This window comes from Falco naumanni, chromosome 5, assembly GCF_017639655.2.
Source record: "Falco naumanni isolate bFalNau1 chromosome 5, bFalNau1.pat, whole genome shotgun sequence".
Lineage (NCBI taxonomy): Eukaryota > Metazoa > Chordata > Aves > Falconiformes > Falconidae > Falco > Falco naumanni.
In genome coordinates, this window is record NC_054058.1 from 77115729 (window position 1) to 77143711 (window position 27983).

At 36.7% G+C, this 27983-nt stretch overlaps 1 protein-coding gene across 1 annotated transcript in view; it reads left to right on the forward strand.

Moving 5' to 3' along the window:
• Nucleotides 1-27983, forward strand: part of KMT2E (lysine methyltransferase 2E (inactive)) — a 62339-nt gene that overhangs the window by 24284 nt on the left and 10072 nt on the right. The window contains 18 exon segments of the mRNA XM_040593996.1: nt 1409-1520; nt 1855-2084; nt 3817-3897; nt 4842-4900; nt 9888-10060; nt 11305-11343; nt 12924-13136; nt 14568-14698; nt 15765-15882; nt 16106-16215; nt 17830-18091; nt 20157-20255; nt 22053-22217; nt 23222-23530; nt 25439-25693; nt 25876-26020; nt 26785-27038; nt 27153-27209. Of these exon segments, the coding sequence (XP_040449930.1) occupies nt 1409-1520; nt 1855-2084; nt 3817-3897; nt 4842-4900; nt 9888-10060; nt 11305-11343; nt 12924-13136; nt 14568-14698; nt 15765-15882; nt 16106-16215; nt 17830-18091; nt 20157-20255; nt 22053-22217; nt 23222-23530; nt 25439-25693; nt 25876-26020; nt 26785-27038; nt 27153-27209 (2812 nt within the window).

Below are 27983 nucleotides of genomic sequence, written 5' to 3' on the forward strand. Positions count from 1 at the left end.
GAAGTGGGCCATCAAAAACATTAGTAGGACACTTTCAAGTAGATGTGAAAATACTGTATGTTGTTTTCAGAAAGCTAATGATTAATTATACTCTTACAGAAAGTGTTACCAACAAATCTAAGTTGCTGGTGTCCTTTTAAATCAAACTAGTATCACTTCACAGCGTAACAAAAAAGCCTCTATTTAGTATCTCAACGTCTAAGAAAAAAAACGGGTATCTATTTTAACTTAAGATTCAGAAATACCAACTTCATTAAAAAATTAATTCAAGGAATTACTGAGATATTTCTGAGGGGAAATAGACTTCATACATAATAAAACTGCAAATGGGAAAAGTGAAACGGGCTTGATTTGAGATGCAAGTCAAAAGCCACTTTTGTTTTAGGTATTGATATTTTCCCCTGCCTTCCAATGTTAAAAAAAAGAAGAAAAAAAAAAAAAGAAAAAAGAGAAAAAAAAAAGTTACTGGGTCCATTTAGAAGTTTGTCCTAGTGTGATTGAATCATATGATGCAATGAAAAAGCTAGAAGTTACTGACCACAAGTGTGTCTCAGTCATGTGTGTGCTTGCATGCACACGTGAATGTTACTGCTGAGGAAAGGTGGTGAAGGTGTAATTTTTAGTGCTTTAAAAGATCTTCCTATTTTGGTATTCCTTTATCTTTCTTGTCTTTGGTGGCATGGTTTAGTGCATATAAAACCATAATTTATATATTAAAAAGACACTGCCTTTCACTCCAAAACCACCTCTTGCAACTTTTTATCTCTTTTTTTTTCCCTTTAAAGATAATTGCATACACTGCCTTTAATTTTTCCTTAATTGGGATTCCTGTTTGTAGAAACAGTGCTCTGCTACCTTGTGTGCTGGTTCGTGCTGGTGGCGTGTGAACGTCGCCACTAGATGTCATTGCAGAATTGGGTGGGATTGGTGGTAGTGCAGGGCTGTATCTGGTCTGCAGCTCTCTGAACTACTGCTTCTATCTTTTGTCATAATTAAGCTGAAGTCCTTTCTGCAGCCTCTGTTACAACTCTCTGGACTTGGGTGTACAGACTGATGACTCCCTGATGAAGTGTTCTAACATGCTTTCCTGTTCCAGTGATTCAGCATGCACTTTTTTTTTTTTTTTTGGAGAAAAAGTTCTAGCTCTATAGAGGTCTAAGTTCTGCCACTCTGGAAGCTTCATTTTAAATGAAAGGAGGAGGTTGGGTTTCCTTTTTTTTTCTGGTTAGTTTTGTGGGTTTTTTGAGGGAGCTGTTGGGGGCAGGGGTTGTTTCCTCCCCCCCCCCCCCTTTTGTATGCTCCTTTAAAACAGGATCAGCAGGCAATTAATGATAAGTTGTGCAAGAAATACCTATAATTTGTTAATATAAAGTACATAATTGCATTTCTTCTGTCTTTTGCCTTGCAGACCAGAATCTGTAGAAGCTAGCCCTGTGGTAGTTGAAAAATCGAACAGTTATCCGCACCAGTTGTATACCAGCAGCTCGCATTCACACAGTTACATTGGTTTGCCCTATGCAGTAAGTTTCATGCTAAATATTCTGTATAAAATGGGTTATGTAAAATCTGCTGTTCTTAACTGCAAAAACTGATTCATGCTTACATTTTTATATCTTACTGGGAGTTGGGTAGGTTGACTAAAGATAGTTGGTTAGAAGTAGAATGCAGAACACAAGGCATTTACATGTAAAACATGTTGAGGAGGTAGAAAACAAGAATGACTAGATTTTAAACTATTAATAAAAATAAGAAGTCTCTGAAGTTCTTTACAGAGTGGATTTTTACACTCTGGCTTTAATAACCATCAGCATATGAACATTTAAGAGCTATAACTATCTTTCAACAAACATCTAGGACCATAACTATGGTGCTCGGCCTCCTCCAACGCCTCCAGCTTCTCCTCCTCCATCAGTGCTTATAAGCAAGAATGAAGTAGGCATATTTACCACTCCCAACTTTGATGAAACCTCCAGTGCTACTACCATCAGTACGTCAGAGGATGGAAGCTATGGAACTGATATTACCAGATGCATTTGTGGCTTTACACATGATGATGGATATATGATCTGTTGTGACAAATGCAGGTAACGAATACTAAAATAATTTAAAAGGTAAAAATTACTTAAAAGTTAAAGCTGCATTGAAAGGAAATGTAATTAAATGGTGTTTTAATTATGTTGAGTCATAGGAAGTTTCCTTCCATCAAAGCAGTGTTTGAAGGTTGTATGGCTTGTTGGTTGGTTGGTTAAGGCCAGTGAGTGTTTTATACTTGTTTCCAGTCTGCCTTGACTACTTGTGTTAATTGGTTCGTGCCTCGACTTGTGCCTTGTTGTTTAATAAGAGTATCTTTTTCCTCCCTTAAAAAGGAGATCACTTTGGTATTTTGTCCAAGTTATTTGTTAGTATGGTAAAATAAAGGCCTAGGGATTGGTTTTTAATCTGCATATACTGAGTAGCAGAGCATCTTTGTAAGTTATGTATATGTAAATCAAGTAACTTGCAGGATGCAAAATAACCTGAAAGAAATTTCTCACATACTGGTTTCTCTGTGCATGATCTTTCTGATAATTCAAAGGACATAGATTTTTAATTTTTATAACATAAGAATTTTAAGAATTGTATTAACTATGGAAGGACTAACCTAGATTCTTACTGGAGAAGCTGAAGTTAAATGTTTAAACTTCTGTGTTCATGCTTAAGCACCTGCTTGTCATAGTAAAGTAAGCAGGTGCTATCGGACTTGGAAAAATTGACTTGGGAACAAGTCTTATGTTTCTGGACTTTACTCAGTATTAACCTGTATTTTTACATTCAATGTGTTTAACAAATGCTGCTGAATTTTAGATCGTTGTGTATTTCTAAAATGGTTGTTAGAGGTAATTAAAACAGTAATTTGAGCTGCATGATTCCATCTGCTTACGTAACAAGCTTGCTTGTAGCTCCATTGCTGAAAGAACATCTTAATAAATAAGCTTCAAAATGAGGGAAAATGTTATCAGAATCAAGGACCATCAATAATGAGTAACAATAAGCACTTGGGTAGGGTCTGCTTATTTTGAAGAAGAGATTCTTTGTGAGGAGTTAAAGAGAGTTGTGATAAATTCACAAGTGGGAAGATAATGATTTCTGCATCCCAGTTCCTTCTAGCAATGTGGGAATGAGCAGAAACTACTGTCCTCGGTTAGCTTTCAGTCCAGCAAGCACCCTCCCTTCCCAGATTGTGGGAACCAGTTAAAGCTCTTCCTATGCTGCGTGGCAGTGCTACCAGTCATGTGGGGTGTGTGTATACAATCCATATGTTTATATGTTCTGTCAAAACATACAAGTAAATAAAAACATATATTTGTATATATTTTCATATAGAAAAATAAAAATAGTATTTTATGCATATATTTATAAAAGGAAATTGAATCCTTTTGTTTAAAAACAACGCTCCTGTTACAATGTAAAGCATAAGTCTTGTTGCTGAGGGTATTTGTCTCGATCTTGTTCTCTATTGTGATAATTTGCCATTTTTTATTTCCAGTGTTAGAGAAAAATTTCCAAGAGGGAAATGAGTCTAAAGAAGCAGAGAGACACCGGGAGACAGCAACAAGATTGGAATTACAGTGATCAGTGGAATAGAAAATCAGCTAGCAGAGTGGTGGCGAAGACAGTGATTGAGATGTAGTTTTAGGCAGTATTAAATCTGAGTAAAGATCATGATGAAAAAAAAGACTGTCTCGCACTCTTTGTGTGTGTGTGTGTGTCTGTATTATGCACATGATTTTAAAAATTGTACTGAAAATTAAAAGGTTTTGGTTTTATTTTTTGAAGCGTCTGGCAGCACATTGACTGTATGGGGATTGACAGGCAGCATATTCCTGACATATATCTGTGTGAACGTTGTCAACCAAGGTGAGTAGTTTGGTTGATTTTGAACTCTAAATAACTAGAGACTATAAAAAGGGGAGGTACTGGAACAATCGACAGGGAAAAGCTTAACTTTTCGATGGAGGTGATCTTACCTTTCCCTTGTTCACAGTAGTCATTGTTTCACCTCGTGAGGCAGCACTCAGCAAAACAGCGGTGATTCCTGGATCTTTTCTCAGGCAGACTGATACATAGACAGGCCATTCCATATTTTGTTTCATGGCTGTCATACACTGAGAACCCTTAACAGTGGTGTTTTCAGGTCAGCTGCCCTACCAGTAGTTTTCAGTGTCTTTTGTTTTTATGGCCCCATTCCAATATGCTGCAGAGCTCACTTCAAGGATTTCTTGCTCCGAAAGGAGTATGTATTTGTATGCCTGCCCTCAAACTTAGTCATGACATGACAAGGAAGGCATTTTGTTCTGACTGTGTGGTAGGTATATAATACCTGACATCATCGTTGTCCTGTGACATAAAGTGCTACTTGTTACTTACATTACAGATTGTTAATTAAACAGTGAATAAAGACATGTGCAGAATATTTTAATTACCAATAAATTAATTTTTTATTTTTGACAATAGTTTGGACCTTGTTGTAGAGTATTTGTAACGTATTGTGACAATTGTGTAGAAGAATCTGCAGGAAAATGGTTTAATGCCTGCTTATCTGTAATCTGCGGACTGTCAGTCTTCTGTGCTATCAAGTTTTCATTACATTTGAAGTGATTTGGATACTTGTATGCCTGTGCTTTGCATTAAAATAGAATGGAACAGTGCACAACTGATGTTTTTCTAAGTATCTAAACATGCAGCTGGTTTTGTTCTGTAATAGTCAATGGAAAATGGTAACTATGAAAAGGTCTGTTTTAATACTTAGACATTGATGTGTAAGTGTGAGGAATGGAATAAAATCTCTTTTCTAATTTCAGGAGTTTGGATAAAGAAAGGGCAGTGCTGTTGCAACGAAGGAAAAGGGAAAATATGTCAGGTGAGCAAAGTTCAAAGATTTTTCCTTAGTAACGTTTCTAAAATTACATCAACTATAGATTTAAGTGTGTACATGGTTCCTGCAATTTTGATAGTCTTCAGTAGATAAGGTTCAGTAAATCAACTGATTTTTTTTATCGACTTTATTGTTACTAAGATAACATTATATCAGAACCATTGCAGTCCAATGAGTTTTGCTAGTTGCCACTACTGCCTTTTTTCTTATCATAGTGGAATAATTCAATCTTCAATCTGTTTGAACATTGTTAAAAGCCACATTCATTATTATGAAACTTTATAATAACAAGACTCCTTTGAGTAAGCTACTGAAGATAAGGTGGAAGAAAAAAATATTTCACGGCTCTGTAATTTTTATTCTTTCATAGTGTAGACTACTCATTTCCTTATACTAATCTCTTAAAATGACTCCATTGCAGGTGATATTCCTGTCTCTAAAAATTACATAATTGAGATTTAAAACAATCTGTCATAGTTTTGAGAGGGAATCCTGATTCTTACTGGTTTGCTCTAGATTTAGGGGTGTATATTTGTATGGTTTTGGGTTTGTTTGACAAAAATTGCTAACCTTGGATAATACAATTGCATGATGTTTTGAGATTTTTTTTGGCTTTTGATAACTAGATGAAATGTGTATTGGAAGTACTTATTTTCAGTCTCTATATTTTATGAAATTAGCTCTCCTGCTGTTTGTAGAATGTCAAAACCCAGCTGGCCTGACTTGTCAGGAGTTCTGTCCAGTAGTGTGCCCAGGTGGCCGAGAAGGCCAACAGCATCCTAGCTTCTATCAGAAACAGTGTGGCCAGTAGGACAAGGGAAGTGACCGTCCCCCTGTACTCAGCACTAGTGAGGCCATACCTCAAATATTCTGTTCCCTTTTTGGACCTCACTACAAGAGGGATGTTGAGGTGCTGGAGCGTGTCCAGAGAAGGACAGTGAAGCTGGGGAAGGGTCTGGAGCACAAGTCTTGTGAGGAGCGGCTGAGGGAACTGGGGCTGTTCAGCCTGGAGAGGAGGGGGCTCAGGAGGGACCTTACTGCTCTCTGCAGCTCCCTGACAGGAGGCTGTAGGCAGGTGGGGGTCGGTCTTTTCTCCCAGATAACAAGTGACAGGACAGGAGGAAATGGCCTCAAGCTGCGCCGGGGAGGTTTAGACTGGATATTAGGAAACTTTTCTTCACTGAAAGGGTGGTGAAGCATTGGAATGGGCTGCCCAGGGAGGTGGTGGAATCACCATGCTTGGGGATGTTTAAAATACAAGTAGATGTAGTGCTTAGGGACAGGGTTTAGTGGTGGACTTGGCAGTGCTGGGTTAACAGTTGGACTTGATGGTCTCAAAGGTCTTTCCAACCTAAGTGATTATGATACGAAAATGTGTTGTTGGTTTCCTGATTGACAGGTGGTGCTTTCAAGCTCTTAAAAAGTCATAATTTGGGAGGAAGTCATCCTCCTAAATTTAACATGCTTTACTTTCAGATCATGTCTTTGAAATACTGGGGTATGTGCAAGAGTGTGTGCATTAAGATTTCTTTTTAAAAAAAGATGTAGATAAGGTCCTGCTGCCTACTTCATATGCCTTCAGAAGGTTCTGAAGTATGATGTGGCCTAGAAGCGTGTGTGGCTTAATAGCGCTTCTCGGTGCAGTCAGTGCTTTCTGCTAATCACTGCTAAGCTGCATTAAGTCCTTTAAAGGCATTAATGACTGACTTAGAAAACCATGATAATTTTTGTTTTGTTTCAACAAAACCAGACTTAACATTGTAAAGTTTTTGTTGACCGGGTATATAATACAGATTATTTTTTTTTTCGGAATGTTGGAATTTATTTTTGCTGATTCTATTAAAATAATAGAACAAGTACATTTATAATGCATTTGGAGTTCATGAGTTTGCTAAGCGGTGTGATGTATTGTGAGGATGAACCTGAATTTACATCCAGGATAGGGGAATTTGATGACCCGAGCTATTTAAGTCATCTCTTAGGATTTGTAGCCACACTATGTGGTTATTTACTATAAACTTAAAGGAAGAGATAGTCAAAATCTTAGCAGGAGCTGAAGAGATTTTACCTTTGAAGTTAGTGTTCAGCCCTCCTTAATCCTAATGATCAGTCTTTTAAATCTGTTCTATGCATTCAGTAGGAAAAGAGATACCAAATGGTAAATCTTAAGTATCAAAACAGAGTAAAAAAAAATTTAAAAATTTAGTCTTAAGACTTAGCTGGTGCAGTATAATTACTGTGATTTATAATACATAATGTCAAATGAATGTATGCTTATATCTCTACTTAATTTTTATTTTTTTTAATTTTTATTATATTTATTTATGATTTATTTATTAATTTTGTTTGTTTTTATTTAGCCAGTACACTTACTTGGCTTAAATGCACTTCTTGTATGTTGACTGATACTATATGTTTCAACCAGACTTAAAGTAATTCTGAGTATGGACTGTCTACCCTGAGACACTAGTAGAACTGGCTAATTTTCATAATGATTCCAAATAGGAAAAGCAAAAGTGGCATCTGTTTCAATGTATCTGTTCAATGTTTTTAAGTATTCAACAGCTGCAGAATGTTACTTGTAACTTACTTAGCAATAAGTTACAGGTGTTTGATTAAAGGTAAGATTAGACTATTTGGTTGGTTTTTGATGAGTAGGAGTGTGTGTATATATGTATGGTTTTTTTTTCTTTACGTTTATGTATAGTGGGGCTTTTCACTTAGATATGAGTGTACTTTATGGTGTAATAGTTTTTATTGTTAAGATTTCTAAAGATAGCTGTTTTAGCCATGTTGCATCCAAATGTAAACAGTGGGAAGCAAGAAGTAGATCAGTTGGTTTGCCTCAAGAAAAGGGCTTTTAAGTGAACTTTTCACAATACAAAATTTTGTTAAAGTCTTACGCTTTTATGCGTAACCACATCACCTTTTTTCCTGGCAGCATTTATAGCCTGTTGTTTTGGGGCCTGTGGTTTTATGTGGTGGTGTTGGTTTTGTTGTTTTTTGTTTTGTTTTTTTGTTCTGGGATGAAGGTGTAATTCTGTTGCGGCTTACTGTGCATTGGATTACTTGCTGTGATTCAGTGGAGTGAGCACCTTTGTTAAGCCCCTATTCAGCAGTATCCTGGATCTTTTGGCCTTCGTTTTTTTTATTTTGTTGCGGGGTGTGTGTGTGTGGTGTGGTGTTTATTTTGTTCTAAAGATACAGGATCTACATGTGTAACTTGTTCAAGTATGTTTCTTCAAGCTGTCTGGTCTTGAAATTGGTGCTGATGAAATCACTTGCTGCTTATGGGGAAATGAGTCTGGGCCCATAACTTCTTATGAAATTTGTAGAGTTTGTATCTTGCCTTCCAAGACGCAAAATCTTCCCTTAGTGTGCTCTACTGAGGCTCTTTACAGTGAAAGCAGGTTATGTAGGTTAGGAAGGAGTGTCTCAAAACAACTCTGTAATTATATGTTCAGTTTATGTAATTATTCTTTACAGTAAGTTAGGACACAGTGTAGACAACAATTTTGAAATGTTGCTTCCCTAAGGAAGACTGTGTTGGGGGGTGGTGGTGTTTTGCTGTGACATAATGGTTCTGTAGGCACTAGTGTATGTACTACAAACACTGACAATTTCAAGAGGGCCTTGGGTGTGCATTTCTCGGTCATTAGTTATTCTGCTCTTCGTTCTTCTTTGATTAGACATTTCTTCTTTCTATGTGGTTCTTTTAATGCTAGTTCAGAAAATAGTCCCAGCAGAGATAAACACTTCCAGAAAACATCATTGGTTCCTAATATATTAAGTATAATTATATACCTAATAAATTGTTCAAAAGAACAACCAAGATGGTAAAATTGGATTGGTTACTATGCACAGAAGAATCCTGTTAAGGAATGTTGTGAGCAAGGAAAATCCAGAGTAACCAGTAGCTGGAGTTCTTTATTTAGTAAAGAAGGTTTCAAGAATTAGGGCTCGAGTGCACTGATTAAGGCAACATCCTTCTGAGCAGAGAAGGAATGCTTTCTCTGCTCTCATATGAAGTATTTGTAAAGCCTGCTTTTATGCAGTTTCAGAAAAAGTCTTGCTTAGTGTAAAATGTATTTACTGAAGGCAGAATATTTGGAAAAGCTGCTAAAATCCAAGAAGCCTGTACTGAGGACATGTGAACAGCAGTTTCCTGTCTGTGCGCACCATCTCTCTTCCAATCATCCTCATACTTCACAGCCTTTTGTCTTGACAGAACTAGGGTAATCCTGTTCCAGGTCAGGAAATGTATTTGTCTGACATAAATGCTGATGTATGCTAAATTTCAGGCTTTGGCTTTTAGGTCTGTGGGTGCACAGCACAAAGAAAAAATGTCTTGTCAGTTTGTGTATGATCTTGTTTTAACAAAATAAACTTCACATTTCTCTTCCCTGAGTAGCGGAATGTTACTGCTATGGGATTTTGAGAAGAGAAGGCTTTTGGCTAAACTGACATATTTACCCTGAAAAAGGCACTTGATGCTGAGAATTGCAGCTGAAATAGTTGATTATGACTTACATGTGACTGATTAATAGGGCTTTACAAGAAATGCTGGGCAGTCATTAATTTTAATCCCATCTAGAATACAGTCATCTGAAAGAATTCTAAAGCTATATTACAAGTAAAAGCTATATATAAATGAATGAGTTAATTTTTTTAACCATTTTTGTTCTGATTCTAATTTTTTTTATAATTGAATATGATAATGTAATTCCATTCTTTGGAAGGAATTAATCTGGTATCTTTTACTTATTTGGCGTTACAAACAAACGTCTGTTAATTACCAGCTTCTCATTGGTCATTCATTTTCATGCTGTTGCAACTGTGGGTGAATTTTGCATGTGAGTGCTTGAAGCGTTTGTCAGTATGCATTTTTATATTTTAAAAGCAGGCGTAGAGTAACTAGTGAATGTTCTTTCTGCAGTATTTGATTGTTTACAGGATGTTCTTTGTTTTAAAGATGGGGATACCAGCGCAACAGAGAGTGGTGATGAGGTTCCTGTGGAACTGTATACTGCTTTTCAACATACACCAACTACAATTACTTTAACTCCTACAAGAGTTACAAAAGTCAATGATAAGAAAAGGAAAAAAAGTGGAGAGAAAGAACAGAACATAGCAAAATGTAAAAAAGTAAGTGAATGTAATTTCTCCTTTTATAACTCTGTTACAGATTATAGCTATGTGACATCTCTTACCAAGAGACACTGGTTTTAAAAATCAGGCTATTGTTACTAATAATGTTTTACTACCTGGGTTTAGCTTGAAATGTAATGCTCCGCGGTAAATGATACAGTCCTCCCTATCTCTTCCCCGCACCCTTGCTCTTAATTCAAGTTAATGTGTACTAGCCATGAAAGTTCAATTTTAGAACTGAGGCAGAATTTGTAAGGAGGAGTTGTGTTTACTGGACCACTAGGTATAGTTACAGATTGGGCAGAGCAAGCTTTGGGTACCCAAAGAAGGATTCTCTGTCTGAAAATTTTCAGTTGGGGTTCTTTTAGGTTCAGAAATACTTGCTGTCAGTTGTCCTGATGTGACTTCATGCCGATTTATTTGAGTTGAAATTGTGTGGAACTGTACTGTCAGAAAGTTAGCTACTGAACTACTTGAGTAAAAAGGATATTGACATTATTTACACCTATAGCTAAATAGTATAGTGTAACACATGTGAAGATAAATACATTGAAGAAGTAAAGTGCATGGGATTTCCTAAACTTAACCAGTTCCTTTCTGCAGTTCAGTTTCACTGGCTTGGATGATAACTTAAAATTTAGGTCAGAATTAGTTATTGATATCTCTTTGGAAATCTTGACTAAAACGTTTCCTTTGAATGAATAGTTCTGAATGTAAATTTACCATCACATTCTTCTGTTACCTCCCAACATTGTGTGAGATGTTTGAAAGAATTAAGATTCTGTTGTAGAATTACAAACTTTCTTCAGAAGTTAATGTTACGGGATGTCTGTGACACCTGCTTCCCCTTCCCCTCTTTCCATAAATCGTGAGTGGGCAATTTACAGGTTTATGTGATGGGCATGGGGTGTTCTGTAAGTATCTTTTTAGTTTCTTTGCCTTGAGTTCTGAAATTCTAGAGTGATACTGTAACATGGGAGAAAGGTAGTGGTACCTGGATGACTAGCTCTGACATCCAGCGTGTCCTTAGCTTAGAATGCTGAATTGCTTTTTAGAACATGTGTTGTGAGATGTAACCTGTTGCCGCCTTGGGATTTCAATGTAGTTTGTTCTGTTGTTGCCTTCCATGTTTTATTGAAAAGGTCCACATTGAAAAGCTGTTAATACATTAATAGATTTTGAATTACTTAAGAGATCTTTGCATGTCCTCCAAAGAAAATAAATACTTAATTTTGTTTCAGGCATTTCGAGAAGGATCCAGGAAATCTTCACGAGTAAAGGTAACATGATTTTGTTTGGGTTTTGTTTTAAACCTTAATTGTACCTTACTTAAATAACACGAAGCATCAAGAGTGCAGTTGGGGCTACACATTAAGCACTAAAATACTCTCGATAAGAAATGTACTACATACACATTATAGTAATTTTAAATTAAGGTATGAGCACTACATCTTTATGTCCTGGGAAGCTAACTGAAATAGTATAGTGTAAATTTTTATTCTGGGAATGCTTGGTTTTCAAGAGCCAGTGGAGGAATTAGGGCTTGGTTTTGCTATGCAAGGGAGTAAATTTGAGTGCACATCTCATTTGAACTTGGTAGCTTCAGCCTTTCATAGCTCTAAGCAGCAAAAGAACGAAGTGGCTATATTGCATTTCAAAGCTAAACTAGCGGTTCTGCTCTGTCATACCTCCATGTATTCATCTGGTGGGACTCTACTCACTAGTGCTGGCATAGTTTAAGGAATCACGTTGGGGATGTCTGCTTTGTAATATTTAAGTGTTATAGCAGTCCTTAAATTGTCTGTGAGATAAAAATATGCATGGTTTGAAACTAGGTATCTCCCATAGTTTATTCATCCTTAGGATATATAGAAACAAGCGGGACACAATTTACATTTCAGCTTTATAAGATGTGACTTGCAAATAGTGAAGACACAATTGGGGAAGAAAATCTATTCTGTGCTTTTTGAATATGGTGCTTGTAAGGTTCCATTGTTTTTTTTCATGGTTTTCTTAGCATCACACTTTTTAAAATGTTGTTTGTGTGTATGGTTCTCTTGATGAACAAAAGAAATCTGAACAGGTAAATTGAATTGCTGAACTGCTTGCTGTTTTATTAATGTTTAATAGTGTCTCTGCTCAGGTGGCTAGAAAAGGGAGCGTTGGTTGGCTGCTGCTGTCCGTAAGGAGCATTGGTTGGCTGCAGCCTGGCTGCTGCTTGTGAGGTCTTGGAGGTACAATGGCACTTTCTTTAAAAGTGGAAGGATCTGAAGCACCGCAGAAGAAAATTGTTTAGTGAGGACCAGATAAGGGGAGAAAAATGATCTGTGCAAAGCCTGTAACACTAGAGTCACAACCTTAATGTAGTAGGTGTAAGATTAGTAAAGTTTAGTAAGATGTGAAGTTGAAAGGGTAAAATCAGATCTGTTTATTACAGAATGGAAGCTAGAGTTCTTTTGCATATGTTCAGGAAAGTTGAGTAGGCAGGGAGATCTGGCCCTCCAACTCCAGCCCTCCTAGATTCATGATGCAGTGCAGCTGTGGGAGGAAGCAATGTCAGTTTCCATTCTCATCCCACTAAAAGCTAGAATCCATATTGAAAGGGGGATTGTATTCCTGAATTTGGGCAGTATTTATGAAATGATGCAATTCCTAAAAGGACAAATGTAATGCTACTGAATTCAACTCAGTGCTTGTGAGTAATGCAGAATTTTATACCAGACTTTTTAAAAAAAAACCCAAACCTTGAACCCATGGCACACCTTTGCCCTTCGTTATGTGTCTTGTTGTAGACTTGGGGGTTTTTAAATTTTAGTATCTTTTTCTTACCTTGTAATATCTGACCACTTTTAATTTCTAGGGCTCTGCTCCAGAGATTGATCCTACTGACAGTTCAAACTTCGGATGGGAAACTAAAATCAAGGCGTGGATGGATCGTTATGAAGAAGCAAATAATAACCAGTACAGTGAGGGTGTCCAGAGGGAGGCACAAAAAATAGCTCTGAGATTAGGCAATGGAAATGACAAAAAAGATGTCAGCACCAGCAATCTGATTTTCAAGCCTCCAGTAGAGGTAATGAGCTGTGCCATGTTGTGTTACTGCATGCTGGTTTCGTGCCATGACAAAGATAACTGTTTAGAAGCCTGAAAGGAAAAAAAAAAAGGGGGGGGGGGGGGGCAGGAGGGCATACATGTGACACAACTTCACATTCATTTTCTGTATCTTGTCTCACCAGATCTAAGCATTAGAGTTTTAACAGCTTTTTCAGTATTTGTAATTGATTTTTATACATCCTGTGTCACCCCTGGTTATGTTCACACTTCCATATCAGCTCTTATAAAAATAGCTAAGGTTAGTCTGAGTGTGAACACTGAGTTGTCCTTAGACTGTCTTTTGTGGTGGACATTACACAGTAAACTTTGCTGTTGTTTCTCTGCTCTGTGAGGAGTATCAGGAGTGATTAGAATAGATAGAAGCATTAAAGTTGGAATCTTTTTTTCCTGCTGTGTATATCAACATGTTAATTGTTCACATCTTTCTTAAGGTGTGGTAAGTGTTCTGGATGTTCAGGTACTCAGGATAGAATTTCATTTACTTGTTCATGAAGGCTATTTCTGGTGGTAGGTCATACTTGATACTGATTTTCTTTTTTCTTAAACTCATGTGATCCTGTAATTTCTAGTTCATGAAGAAATTGTGCGATGTGTTTTTCCTATCCTTAATATCAATTACTTAACCAGCTTCAAATCAGAGCCATGTAACAGACCTTAGCATTTTGTAGAAGAAATCTCAAGGAGTAGTTACTGTAGCAGATTAATGGAAGCATCTTTGCTTCTTTTCGTCAAAGACCATCATGGCGTATGGGACACCCTCCTTAGAGGAATATCCCTGCTTAGAGAGCCTTTTGCCTATGTAAAGGCCGTTTCCTTTTTGATTGGTGATGACAGTTTTGAGAGGTGTGAGTTCACTAATTGTCAGGGTATGTACTGGTTTTTAAGTAAAAGCCATCCTTCCACCTAAAGACATGAAAATAAATTTGGAAACTCTCAGGATTCTTTTTTTTACTATTGTTGTTTTTTCTATCTATTTTTCCTTGAATGAATCATGAACGTCCTTTTATGCCTGCATGTTTTCTTTTGTTTGAAGGAATTAAAGCCTTCTGAAAGTGTTATGTGAAACAATGCAGCAGTTCATGCTGGTAGTGATGGGAGTTAAGTGCACTAGGGGATGTAGTACTTTAATTGTGAGAACATGAGTGTCTTTTGATTTTCAGGCATGTGCTGGAGAACTAGGGCTAAAGCATCCCTTGAATCTAAATTCATAACTAGTTCCGTTGGCAGGGGAACAGGGCAGTTTGACGAAATCAGTCTGGAGGTTTAATTACAAAAAAGAGGGTGTTTTCATGCAGAATTGTTTAGTAGTTGTGAAAGTATAATCTGCTGTTAACAATAATGGAAAAATAGTTGAAAATGATACTCCATAAATTAACTTCTGTCTTTATAGAGTTATGTTCAAAAAAACAAGAAAATTTTAAAAGCCGCCAAAGACTTGCCTCCTGATGCACTTATTATTGAATACAGAGGGAAGTTCATGCTGAGAGAACAATTCGAAGCTAATGGATATTTCTTTAAAAGGTCTGTTCCAAATATTTTAATAAGGTAACCATTAAAATGCTGTTTTCCCAAACTCTTGCCTTAAGTACAGCTGGGTCTTGGTTGCTAGCAGTGTCTTGCATTTTAATGTTGTGTGATTTAAAATAATTGCAGTTGGAATCTGGTCTCCCCCTTCTCTTCCGGATATCCTTACAGATCTGTTCAGGAGTTGGTTTCGTTTTTCTTTGTTCTTCCCTGGTTACAGGATCCTGCATTCTCAGTGGGGTAGTTGTGACCTTAAACCAGAGATTGGCAGGTTCTACCATCCTAAAATAATTCAGAAGGTAATGGCAAAGATGTTCTCTTTTGTGAGAGAACTAGATTTTAAACCCATCAGGCTGAGAATGGAATTGGACACAGGTCAACTGGGGGCAGATTTTGCTGCTGGAGTTTTCTAGTTGGTTAAGTTCCTGAGCTATGCATGGCTGCTGCTTCTTCCTGTGGATCAGTTTCAGTGCTGGCATTAACTGTACAGACATGCAATACTATTGGAGGAGATAAAACGCAGAAGTTTTGCTCAGTAAAGATGGAGGGATTCCTTGACACTTGTAATAGAAGAACTTAAAGCACACATTAGCAAAGTGTTTAGACGCCCCTTTTCTTGAGGAGGGTTGGGTGCTAGTGATACTGCAGATGTTAGGCAGGAATGTGGAGGTGTTAATATTTTTTTTGGATGACTCTGAGGCACCTAAATCTCTACCTGAGTTTCCTTCTAGGTGGTGCTATAGAAAAAGCTTAAGAAAGATGAAAAATCTTAACCTTTTTTCTTCCACATTAAGTGCTTGCCATGTTATTGTTCCTCCCTTTAGATCCTTTGCAGAAGAATTATATTCAGGGCTGTAACTCTGACTTTGAGTATTCTGAGAACTAGAGAATGTACCAGTTACAGTCCTGAAGCTTAAATTACAAACATGTCATTCTCGGATTAACCCACAAATTTGGTGTAGCATGCCAAACATCATGTTACAAAACTAACTAATGTGAAGAATAAGTGATACATAACATGTTTAAAAATTATAAATCCCTGGTTTTCTTGCATCTTTTTCAGGCCATACCCATTTGTTTTGTTTTACTCCAAATTCCATGGGCTAGAAATGTGTGTTGATGCAAGGACTTTTGGAAATGAAGCTCGATTCATCAGGCGTTCATGTACACCAAATGCAGAGGTGAGCATATACGTAAAGGTAAAGTAGGCTTTATTTACTTAGAAGTCTCCTTTTCCTTGAGTGTCCCGACTGATAATTTGAGCAATCCCTGTAACTTCTATACAGGCACTTAAAAAAACCCCCAAACAACCAAACACCCCCCCCCCCCCCCCCGAAAACAAAAACTACTTCCCAAAGTACTTCATGATTTCATTATAATATAGTTATGTTCTCTTGAATGTAGGTGAGGCACGTAATTGAAGATGGAACAATTCATCTTTATATTTACTCCATCCATAACATTCCAAAGGGAGCAGAGATTACTATAGCATTTGATTTTGATTATGGAAATTGGTAAGTATTTGAGCATGCTGTTCTAAAATACATCTACTGCATTGCAGTTCAGAGTGGCTTTGTTCTTACATCATTTGCTTTCTTGCACGCTCTAGTAACACAGAGCTCCTTAAGCACTGTATTTACAATGAGCAGTGTGTGTGTGGGCAGGGTTTCTTTGGTATTTGTATTTACTGCGTATCTGTTGCCGTTTTCAGCAATGTTGCAGTTACTTGTAAATGATGTGGAAAACGTGCAAATTTAGGTGAATATGAATAAAGATGTGCTATGAGAATTCATTGTGTGTAGGTGTCCCATAGTGTGGGGAGAGTAGAGGGAAGAAAATGTAGAATTATACAGTAATGCCCTATTTATTGCAGAGTGCCTCTGTAGCATAACTTCAGGAAGACAGTGTCTGTGGAAGTTAGTTATAAATTGTGTTTGATATATGATTAAGAATGTTCACATACACTGAATGCTTAGTGCCTTAGATTCTATAACCTGTTACACGTCTTCCTGAATATAACTGCTGCTCGGTTGATAAATTGGGGAAAGCTCTAATAAACTGTTGACATTGTAAGCATTGTTTTGAAATGGTAAAGGAAATAATTCACTAAGTTCTGTTCACGTACATAGGGACTGTTATTCAAACACTTTGAAATCTGATGGCAAAGTAAGGCCTTTGAGTGGTACGATCTAGTAATGGTTTCTCTTGGCTCGTAGGAAATGTTCTAGGGTATAGGTGCATAGTGCAGGAACCCCTAGGCTAACACTAACCTTGGAAACTGAGGCAATGGAGAGCTTATTTCTATATGTGCACTTGGTTGTGTACAGAAGCAGTCCAGTTGTTTTGCTACACCAAGGTAATGCGCTTTTCTGTGGTCTGCTCATAGTTCAGCTTGGATGCTGTGAGGTCATGCCTTCACTACTTCTGGACCTGAAGTATTTATGTCCAAAGAGTACTATTTGTATTAATCAGTTTGGGTTTGGTTGAGCTTAAGTCACCTTACACTGTCAGGTGTTGTAGACACTCCTACATGCCTCACATGAAGACAACCTGACAAACTGCCTGATTGGTAGGCGTTTTTTGGGGCGGTTATTTCTCCTTTTAGAAGTATGTAGTAATTGTGTTTAGTACCTGCAGCTGAAGCCTGTGTAAGTTGAATGTGTTTGGATAACATTCCTACGTACCCAAGTGGAACTTAAAATTGTACAAAATGCCTCTGAATTCTTGCCGGTGTGCTTGTTCTGTGAATTGTCTACTGTCTTTGTGTAAAGCAAGAACATTGTGCCTTTGATGCATATCTTGATCTCTTTAATGTGGTAGCTATATTTCCATCCAGGATATACCAAGGTTTTAGATGTCTTCCATCTTTTAAGCAAATACTAACCTTAAATTTAAAGGAATTTCATGTGGCAAACAGCCCCAAATTCTGTTAACCAGTATATGTTTTTTTGAATTACAGTGGTATTGTATATCTTGGTGAAAATGAGTCAGCTGCTTTTTGTATGGTTAACTTGCATAATAGCAAATATTTAATGTGAAGTGTGCCTGCTTGTGTAAATTAGTATTGAAAAGTCTCATTGCTGTACAGCCTAATCAAAATATGCCTTCTTGCATTTAATTACTTCTAGTAAATACAAAGTGGATTGTGCTTGCCTCAAAGAAAATCCTGAATGTCCAGTTCTCAGACGTTCGGAGCCTACAGAAAACATCAACACTGGATATGAAACCAGAAGGAAAAAGGGCAAGAAGGAGAAAGATATTTCAAGAGAAAAAGAGACTCAAAATCAGAACATCACATTGGACTGTGAGGGAGCAGCCACCAAAATGAAAATTGCAGATAATAAACAGAGGAAGCTCTCTCCCCTCAGGCTGTCCATTTCTAATAATCAGGTATTCATACAAAAGATGATCAGAAAGAAAAGCTAAATACAAATACTCTCCATTTGTAGTTACTAAAGGAATTTGAAAAGTCCTGAAAAGGGGTATGGAGATTTATCAGAAATCATAAGGATGGATAAGTTGTTTAGAATTTTTTTTATACTATTCTCAGTTTTCCTTAATATTTGATATGTTGGTTTCCATACCAGTTTTAACTATAATGTTTCCTCTGAATTTCTTGGAGGATCTCTAATGTAAAAGCCTCATGTCACGCTTTCAGGAGCTCCCAGTCCATCCTGAAGTGCCTTTTGCTTAGTTGCCTATGTTACTCAGAGTAGTATTTTAAACTCAGCAATAAGTAGCCCTGCCCTATAAAAAATAAAACTTCAACCCACAATATTAAGTGTTTGCTGGAGCTCTTGTTAAATAGAGCTCTGCAGCTCTATTAAATAGTTTGGGGAGTTGGGAGGAGGATGGTGTGTGTTGAAGCTAAACACTGGATAATAGGTAGATAGTATAGTAAAGCCACCTGGTAATACACCATGGTAATAAATTTTGTATTAGTCTTTCTTTTAATATGTCATTTCAAAAGAAATATTGAGAGATCTGTGAGATTAATTATTAACATAATTTTGCAGACAGATTATTAACATGAGCAGATGGCTACCTTAGTAACTATCAATCTTCTCTTTCTTTTTGAGGGGGGTGATTTTTTTTCCCCCCCCCCCTTACATGATGGTTTTTGATGATGCTTTGGGATAGAGAGGAAGGAGTTATTCTGGGAGGGAGCCATTTCCTGGTTCTTTTAACATTACTTAGGAGTAAAGGAAATAAGATAAAAATGAACATAGTGACACTCAGTTTTCATAAAATTATTAAATTTTTCTGGGGTTTTAGTAGCTAAATAGCTTAAAAGTGCTTGGAAGTCCAGAAAGCATGGCATGTGACTGTTAGAAATTACGATCTCCAGAGAGGCAACACTTAAACTTTTATCATCTTAATTGATTTTTTAAAAAATTGATTGGTTTTTTTTTTGTTTTTAACAAGTGATAACTGATATCTTGTTCTGAGCTTTTAATGTACTATACAGTGCTTATATAGAACAGTTACAGGAGAACTATTGTTTTTCAAAACTGAACTTGAAATGGTAGGAATTGTGAGAATAAAGCTGTTAAAGTGTGTGTGTAAACACAGAAGCCAGTCATCAGATCTTTTTCCTGGGGTAAAATACGTAATGCTAACCAAAGAAGGAGTATGGGGAAACTATAAATGTACTTTCAAGACAAATATTAAAAAAAACCTTTTATGTAAAAGTGAAATTGCATATAGGACTAATGAACACTTAACTCTTTTCAAAGTTACTGTTTCATGGTTGGGTTTGGGTCAGTTTCTTAATTGGGGGTTTTGTGTGTGTGGTTTTTAGTTTGGTTTTGTTGTTGTTTTGGGGTTTTTTAACAGAAAACCATTATTAGTTAGCTAACTCGTGTGTTTCCTTATGGTATGGCACTGTTGTATTGTGTAGTGAGACTTTAAATTGAAAATCTGACCTTAATAGAACAGTTCTTAGCTGAGAAGAACTTCTGTATAATTGTTAACATCTCCTTTGGCACTTTGGCAGTAAAACAGATTTTATTCTATTTCAGTAATATTTTTTTTTAATGGGTATGTAATGTAAAGCTCATAATTCTTTAACTGATTATAAAGTGGCTAGGACAATGGCCATGTTAGTGCCCAGAAGTTTCTGTTGGTTTGGAGGTTTAATTCTGATTATTTTTTGTTGTTGTTGGTTGATGGGGTGGGGGAGTGGGCATGGATCCTCAAAATTTCAATAAGATCAGTATGCTGAAAAAAAGATACAGATGCTCAGAATGGAAAAGATCTAGTCAGCTGATGATGTTTACAGGTTTTTACAAAGGTACAAGTGGTTGTTAGGTTTTTTTACATTTTTGTCTTCATTTATTGGCTTGGTTACTTTTGACGTAGTGATCTGAGGATTCTTAGTTCTGTGTAGCTTTTAGTTTTCCCTGGTTTGCAAGATTAGTAGGGCTTCTGTAAAGCAGTCATTTCTGTCTTTCAGGAGCCAGACTTTATTGATGATATAGAAGAAAAAACTCCCATTAGCAATGAAGTAGAAATGGAATCAGAGGAGCAGATTGCAGAAAGGAAAAGGAAGATGGTAAGTTGGGAAGCAAGTAGCTGCCTAAAGTTGTCATTAAGTCTTAGTGACACCTGCTCTTCTCATGCTAATTACTACCTTTTTGTAGGCTTGCAGAATGTGAGTGTATGTGAAGTCAGATCCTTACATGAACTTCACCTTAAAATGCAAGGCTTGCTATTTGATAGCATTTAATGTGGCTTGATCATTGCTTTGTGGCAGAAGCCTGCTTTTATCTTCAAATGTGTGTAGTTTTTTATTGCCTTTTAAAAAATATTGTAGAAAATCTAGATTTCTTTGCTCTTTATTATTGCTTGTTATTTGTAGTGGCCATTTTTATAGATAGCATTGGGGTCAGGATTTTTGCCTTACTAATTATTTGAGTTCCCATCTTCCAAATCTTCAGAAGTCCTAATTTTGAGAGGTTGGTAGCACAATGTTACGGAACTGGCATTTTAGAATTCTGTTAGGTGTTCAAAATTTGAGATACTGAAATTACTAGTTAAAATCTTAGTCAAGTTATTTAATGAAATACTAATACTTGGAACTTTCATTTTATTGTTCATGCTCACAGAACTTCTGATAAGTAGAGTTCAAGGTGGCACCAAAACTGTCTGCATCTGCCCAGAACTTAATGAAGGGGCTAGGGGCATACATTCCTTTTGGTCAGTATTTTCTGCAGTCTTGTCAGTATCAAAATTGATGAGACATGTTTATTAGACATCAGAAAATAAAATCTGCTCAAGTAAAATGTATATTTTAATACAAGACCTGAAGAGTGACAGCATGAGCTGTGATACTATCAAACAATGGTGTCTCGTCGTGGTTTTTAGGAATGATTCTCATCACACTGTTGGATGTGTTAGTTTTGCTCCAGAGTATGTGCTGGCTTTTTTTTTTGTTGGCACGTCTTAATAAAGTGAAGCTCTCTGTGGAACTTCGCTACAGCAGAGTTGCTGTAGTAAAGTTGTAATTAATACTCTAGCACGTGTTATGAGGATGGTGAATAGTTGCAAGTTCGTATTTTACCAAGCAGAGGCAGGTTGAGTTGCAAAACAAAATTGGCAGAACAAAATCATTCGCTTATATGACCGATACGTTTGCAGGTGTTCCTTCTTTGATACAAACACATCGTTGCTGTCAATGCACTGTTGAGCTACAGATGTTATATAAAAAAAAAAATTTATAATAGAAGCCCCCAGTTCTGCCACCTCTGTATTGTCTTAGCAGAGCTCTGTGCAGATGGGATCTGCCTCTATGCAGCACTAGAACCTGAATTACAGATAGACAGAAAACTAGCTTCTCTGTGTGACCTTATGTTACCTTGTTTTGAAATGGTGATTCTTGGATGTTGATTGTATGTTTTGATGTAGCTTGTGACACTTGGAAAATTGGGTCAGGGGGGTAATGCTTTCTGTTGCTTCATACATGTATTAGTATTTCATATCTTTCTCATCGTTAGCATTTTATTGTTTTTGACTACATGCAAGTAAGTGGCTCAGAGCTACATGTTATTTTTATGCTTTTAGGTGAGTGATTTACTAGTAAATTATATTTTTAGTAATTCTTAATCTTAAATCCAAAGCAGGACAGTCTTGTTTGTCAAGGCTGGTATGAATGCAAGCCTTTCTTCAGAACTCTGTAATAATTGCAGTCACTGTAACATCTCCCTTTCCTTTGAGAGCTTCTGCTGAAATTGATATCCATGTCAACATACACTGAACATGTTCTGAACTACTGGGGGGGGGAAGTATGTATGTATTTACATATGTGAAAGATTGACTGAAACTTTATCATGATTATTATTAAATCCATCAGACAAGAGAAGAACGGAAAATGGAAGCTATCCTGCAAGCTTTTGCCAGACTAGAAAAAAGAGAAAAGAGAAGAGAACAGGCTTTGGAAAGAATCAGCACAGCAAAAACTGAGGTTAAATCGGAATGCAAGGAAGCACAGATTCTCAATGACACTGAATTTATTCAGGTAGTTATCTGGAACTTTATTTTAAAGCTAGTTTTTAACATGGCATATTTTATCGGTTTGGATGTTGAGCTGTGCTTCCTAAGATATATGCCATTTTTCCCCCCTCTGAACTCAAAGATATTTGACCAAAATCTGTATAGTTCTTTGACATTATATTCCATTAGCTCATTTTTTTTCCCAAGAAAATATGTATAGAATTCATTTGAGGAATTCTAGTTACAGTAGTTTACGCAAACGTGGACACATGCACACCAGCTCTGTAATGCAGTCTCTCTTAGAAGTTCAGGATAGGAGGCATTTACCAATGTTGACTTCAGTCACAGTCGGTGCATTTCCTTAGGCACCCTCCGTAACCAGTGGAGAACAACTTGCTGCTTCAGTGGCTTATTCAGGAGTAGATTATAATCCTTTCTTTTCTTTTAAAGGCAAGGGGTTATTAAGGTCTAGTTTGTTCTGAGTTCTTACAGATGATACTTAATGTTTCATAAACAGTTTTTTACTCTGTTGCTGGATGCTAGTATGCTTCTTACTTGCAAATACTCCTGCGGGTTCTCAGGTCAGGTTGTTTCCCTGGGTAATTTCTGTCAGCATGCTGTCACAAAAGGTACTTGACAGTGCTAAACGCGTAGTAAACTATAAATTGCAGAAAGGATATTGGATGGGAAGAGATAATGTTGTAAGTAGCCGATTTCTACCTTACGGATGAATGAATGTGGTATGACAGTTCTTTACACAAATCTGTGGTGATCTAACCACTGACAGGTGTGCATGAATACTCTGCCAATGGTATAGCAGGTGCTTGGGAGGAAAATACAGGAAGTATTGCAGTTTGCCTTGAAGTAGGATAGAAATATTATCGCTGGATTATTTTTGTTCTAACAATTACAATGGGATAAAGACTTTTTAGACCTGTAAAGGAAGGGGGAACTGACATTTTTTTTTAAGAAGATAATGTAGCTTTCATGTGTATGGGGTCTGTTTACTAGACTTCTGTTTTGTACCAGGAACCAGCAAAAGAAGAAACTGCCACCAAGCCTACCCCAGCCAAAGTTAATAGAGCTAAACAGAGGAAAAGCTTCTCACGGAGTAGAACTCACATTGGGCAGCAGCGTAGACGACACAGAACTGTCAGCATGTGTTCAGATATCCAGCCATCTTCTCCTGACGTGGAAGTAACTTCACAACATCATGAAACTGAGAATGCTGCACTGGTAGCTGAGCCTGAAACAGAAACTGTTGTTACAGAAATGGTTACTGAAACGGAAGCTCCAGCACTTAGTAAATGCCCTACTAAGTATCCTAAAACAAAGAAGGTATGTCTCCTAAGGGATGGGGAAAAGAGGATGGACTTTTTTTAAAAAAAAACCTATAGGTTGCTGCATCAGTATGCAACTATATATAGATTTTTAAAAAAGAACCTTTGACTCGTTTCTTTAAATCGCTATTACATGATTATTTTTTTTTTTAGCTACTCACTGGTAATAAATTAAGACATTAAAAAAGGTATGTGCAAGATCCATTGGTAGAAGTTATTTTTGATTTTAAGAGACTTCCAAAATACATCTTTCAGAACACTTTTGGAACAACTGTTTTCTAAGGGAAGTACTTTCTAAATGGGCTGAAATAAATTACGTTTTTGATACGTATACGAAGTGGTTAATTTAAGAGGAAAAGAACAGAAATAAAAAGTTGTTTCCTTTCTTTGTTCATCATATGCTTTATAAAGTATTTTAATGGTAGCAAACAGTATCTTAAAGGAAATCATTAACTTCTAATACTTCGGAGATGTCTTTTTCTAAAGTGAATGGATTTAAACACTCAGATTTATCTGCATGTTTGGAAGGACGATTCTTTAGTACTTTGTTTTAATTTTTTTATTATTGGAGTGCATTGCAGAAGGCTTTAAGAAATGCCTCAACATTTAAAGACACTTGAAAAAAATCTTAAAATCAGCAAGTGCGAATAAAGTAGTAAAACTTACTGCTTTAAAATTCTACAGACTGCACTCAAAAGAGACTTTTTTTCAGTGTGCTTTACAAGTTCTGAAAACTGTGCTGTGGAGGGGAAGGAGGAGAGGAAGTCATAGCTGAAACTTCTTCCAAAATAAACAGTAACAATTTCAAGATGGTTTGATCTTAACCCCCCCAAACATACTTAACTTAAATATTTATTTATTTATTTTCCCCACAAGGCACCTGAGTCATCCTGTAACACTGCTTATTGCATCGTTATTAAATTCTTGTGAGAATGGAGACGAGAATCTTTTTTCCTTTTTATGTATGGCATAGCAAAAAAGAAGGAAGATACAGAAGTCTGAGTTTCACTGCACTTTTTTGCTGTTTAATAGTATTGAGGATAAATGCCTATGAAATGCCTTCTTGTATTGTACCCAGTGTACCATGTGTGGACAAAATCCTGCTTTAAAAATGAATTAATAAATATAAATAGGTTTGTAAAAGACTAGCAACTTCAAATATTAGTATGATATGAAGGCTTTAATACAGATTATAATAATATACTTAATGTGCTGGGTTTGGATGTCCTTAGCTTTATTTAAACATCATAAAATTTAGGAGGTTAGTCTCTATCTGTTAATAGGAACCGAAATCCACTGGCATGTTTTTAAAACCCCCTGAACTAGCTAGGAGAGAATTCCTCTTTTTGAACAGGTGTGCCTTAGTAAATGTGTTGTAACTTAATATAACTACAATAGTGAATAATGTTCAAGGCATCTGCCTGACATGTTGACTGAAGCACAGTCCTGACAGTACAGAAGTCTGAGGAGTTTACTTTAACTTTGTTCTGTTAATGTTACATTACTACTCCTCAGCTTAGGTGCTTGGGCATAAGTTTAAAATTTGTCTTGGAATTCTGTTACTAAATTTATATTGTAAGTATAGTTGATCTGGGCTCTTGTCTATTCAGTGAGACTTAAATAAAAGAACTAGATGTTAGTTTACAACAAACAAATCAAACCCAAAAAGCAAAACGCCCAAAACTTCGGCATGTAGAGCAAATTTATAGTGATTCCTTCTGCTGTCCCCATTACTTTGCTAAAGCTGTCCTCATTCTTGCCCTATGTATTAAATTTGCAGCCTGGAAACTAGCTGTTTTCTGGGTTGTGTAGCAGTTGACTAGGTGAATAATTAAACTAAACAATTCCTAAAAGCCACTTATAAAAGCACTCATAAACCACTAATTTTTTCTTTCTCTCTGTTTAGCACTTGGTCAGTGAATGGTTAAGTGAAAAGAGTGATAAAACAGGGAAGCCTACAGACAGTCTATCAGAAAGGCCTCTACGCATAACTACAGACCCTGAAGTTCTGGCTACTCAACTGAATTCTTTACCAGGTCTCACTTACAGTCCACATGTATATTCAACTCCAAAGCACTATATTCGTTTTACTTCACCATTCCTTTCAGAAAAGAGGAGGAAAAAAGAACCTGTGGAAAACATTACTGGCTCTTGTAAGAAGGTAATGCTTCCCTTCATTATGGTTCCCCATCCCATATTAATTAAAAATAAGTCTTTGTTTGCTAGCACAAATTCAGGCAGAAAAAAGCTAGATTGGCAAACCAATTCTGTCATGTGTAATGTGTTTTGAAACATTTATTGTTAATCTCTTAAAGTCACTGATTTGAACTTGATTTATTACAGCGTTGGTTGAAGCAGGCTTTGGAAGAAGAAAATTCAACAATGATTGATAGATTTAATTCACCATCACAAGAGAGATCTAGAAGTCCAGCCATCAATGGTGAAAATAAAAGTCCTTTATTACTGAACGACAGCTGTTCCTTAACAGGTGAAGCTTTTATTAGTATGGTACATAAGAGCTATGTGACCGTAGTGAAATGTGGAGGACTCTGTTTTTTAAAGTGATGAGTTAATGAAAATTCCAGGGGTATTTGCACTATTTCCCGATACTTTCCTTGAAAGAAATGCTTAGTTACGTAGTGGTTGGGATTTTGTCCCCTTTGAATGTATAATTGATACTACATAAGTAACCACTGTATCTCATAGTGTTTACAGTCCACAAAAGACCGCCATTTTTGACTATGGGTATTAAGAGATTAGATTATAAATTCATTTTCTGTGCTGTTCTGTATATTTAGAATTCCTTCTAAATTCAGTTGGCCTGTTGCACACAGAGGAAAAGCTGTGTAATCTTGTAGGCAAAATGAAAAATGGGAACATGCTAAAAACTAAATACGCTTCCGTAAGGATATGGAGTTTATGAGATAATTCCTGTGCACAGTCCTAAACTTGGAATTTCCACTTTTTAGCTGAACAGTCTTAAAAATGCATGGAAGTTGACTTTACCTATTCTGGAAACAGAGACAGTTCTCGCCATCATCCTAGCACACAAGTTTCAGGTTTTGATGTAACTGTAAGCTCTTAAGAGTGTATTTTTTCAGGAAGCCTGCCCTTAAGAGGTTTTTGTAATCTTACTGATATGAAAATGGAATTCTTAATTCATATTTAATTCATTACATCAGGTACTTAAACAATTGTAAGTGATTACTATATCTAGACCTCTTCTATCTGTTCTCTAATTGTAACACACAGATCTAACCACACCTCTAAAAAAACGAAGACTGTATCAGCTGTTGGAGTCTGCATTCTCAGAAACCTCCACACCAACTCCTTCTCCATATGCCACACCAACTCATGCTGACATCACTGTCTCTGAGGCATCATTGTTTGCTACTCCACCTAGGATAAAACCAGAAGATGAAGCTTGTAGAAATGGTTACAAACCCATATATTCACCAGTTACTCCTGTAACTCCGTGTATACATGGAAATACCATGCACTTTGAAGTAAGATTTATAATGAATTTCAGCACGTTCAGAGAATGTGTTTAGATATTCTAGTGTAAATCACTATTGGTACTCCTGCTAGAACTGACTTGCAATTTCTTCTTATTCATGTAGAATATTTCCTCACCTGACAGTTCCCCAGAAATAAAAAGGCGAGCTTACAGTCAAGAGGTAAGGATATTTGCCAAAAACTGTAAAGGGTATCTTGATTTCACCTGTATGACTGCATCTTTCTTAGTAAATGCTCTTCACCAGGCATTGCAGGTTTCCTGGAATGTAACGGGTAACTTCTATGCAGGTTTTATTTGCTTACTACTCTGTATGTCCACTTCACCTGTTTCATTTTGTGTTTTAAATGTTTCTCTCTCCCCTTTCTCTCTATCTACTTAAAAATCCTGATGGCTGTCATAGAAAGGAGTAACTACTGCAATTTATAGATAAGAACAGAAAAACAATGCTTGTGCTTTTCAGCCTGTAGTTAAATCTGAATTAACATTTCTCCTTGTTACCCCAGTATCTTGTAATGGTTTTTATTAAGCCTAATTATGCTCAGAGTGAGAGAGCAGAGCAGAAACGTAATAAATGGATGTGGGTGGATTAGTTCAGGAGCAGCAAGTGCTGTTGGAATGTGCCCAAGTACTCCCAGCCTGGGGGATGGATGTGTCTGTGTCCCAACGCTGGAGACTTTCACTTCTGGCCAGCTGTGTAAATGAATCATCTGGATAGTCTCCCCTGGGAGTTCAGCACATGGTGTAGGGGTGTGTGTGTTAGGTTATGAAATACACAAAATTTTTCATACGATCGTAGCTGTTGACTGAATTAAACATTAAAACATTCAGTTACAATAGTTTGGAAGCAATTGTTAATCTGACTCAAATAGAGAGGTTTTACTTAGGAACTTTGCTTTGTAATACAAATAATTTTAAAAGGATTTATGAAAACATT